Source organism: Corapipo altera, unplaced genomic scaffold (assembly GCF_003945725.1).
Source record: "Corapipo altera isolate COAL_440 unplaced genomic scaffold, ASM394572v1 59641, whole genome shotgun sequence".
NCBI lineage: Eukaryota > Metazoa > Chordata > Aves > Passeriformes > Pipridae > Corapipo > Corapipo altera.
The window spans coordinates 2,507-3,217 of NW_020888111.1; the positions used below are offsets into that span (position 1 = coordinate 2,507).

General features: G+C 60.6%; 1 protein-coding gene across 1 annotated transcript in view; it reads right to left on the reverse strand.

The window, feature by feature from the left end:
• Window positions 1-704, reverse strand: part of LOC113941857 (ruvB-like 2) — a gene marked incomplete at both ends in the record, with an annotated part of 2,690 nt that extends 1,986 nt beyond the window's left edge. The window contains one exon of the mRNA XM_027632999.1: window positions 583-704. Within this exon, the coding sequence (XP_027488800.1) occupies window positions 583-704 (122 nt within the window). The remainder of the gene's footprint in view (window positions 1-582) is intronic.
• Window positions 705-711: the final 7 nt, after the last annotated feature.

Below are 711 nucleotides of genomic sequence, written 5' to 3' on the forward strand. Positions count from 1 at the left end.
GGGGAGTAAAAAATGGGTCAGGGGAACCTGAAAATGAGTTGGGGGAGCCCCAAGTGGGTCAGGGGGGACCCTGAGAGGGTTCAAGTGTGTTTTTGGGGGTGCCCACAGGTGTTTCTGGGGTGTCCCACCAGATCTTGAGGATCTGCCGGGTCTCCTTGTCCCCGTAGGGGGCCGTGGCGATGGTTTTTGGGGTGCCCAGGTGTGTTTGGGGGCAGGGTTTGGGGTGTGTCAGGATGGATTTCAGGGCTCAGGCGTGTTTTTGGGGTGTGTCAGGGTGGATTTTAGGGCTCGGGGGTGTTTTTGGGGTGTGTCAGGATGGATTTCAGGGCTCGGGGGTGTTTTTGGGGTGTGTCAGGATGGATTTCAGGGCTCAGGGGTGTTTTTGGGGTGTGTCAGGATGGATTTCAGGGCTTGGGGGTGTTTTTGGGGTGTGTCTGGGTGGATTTCAGGGCTCGGGGGTGTTTTTGGGGTGTGTCAGGACGGATTTCAGGGCTCAGGGGTGTTTTTGGGGTGTGTCTGGGTGGATTTCAGGGCTCGGGGGTGTTTTTGGGGGTGCCCAGGGGTGTTTTCGGGGTGTCCCACCGGATCTTGAGGATCTGCCGGGTCTCCTTGTCCCCGTAGGGGGCCGTGGCGATGATCAGCAGCCGGTCCAGCAGGTCCAAGGGCAGCCCGTGGGGGCTGCGGTGGGCGGTGCCCCGGATCCTGGGGGGG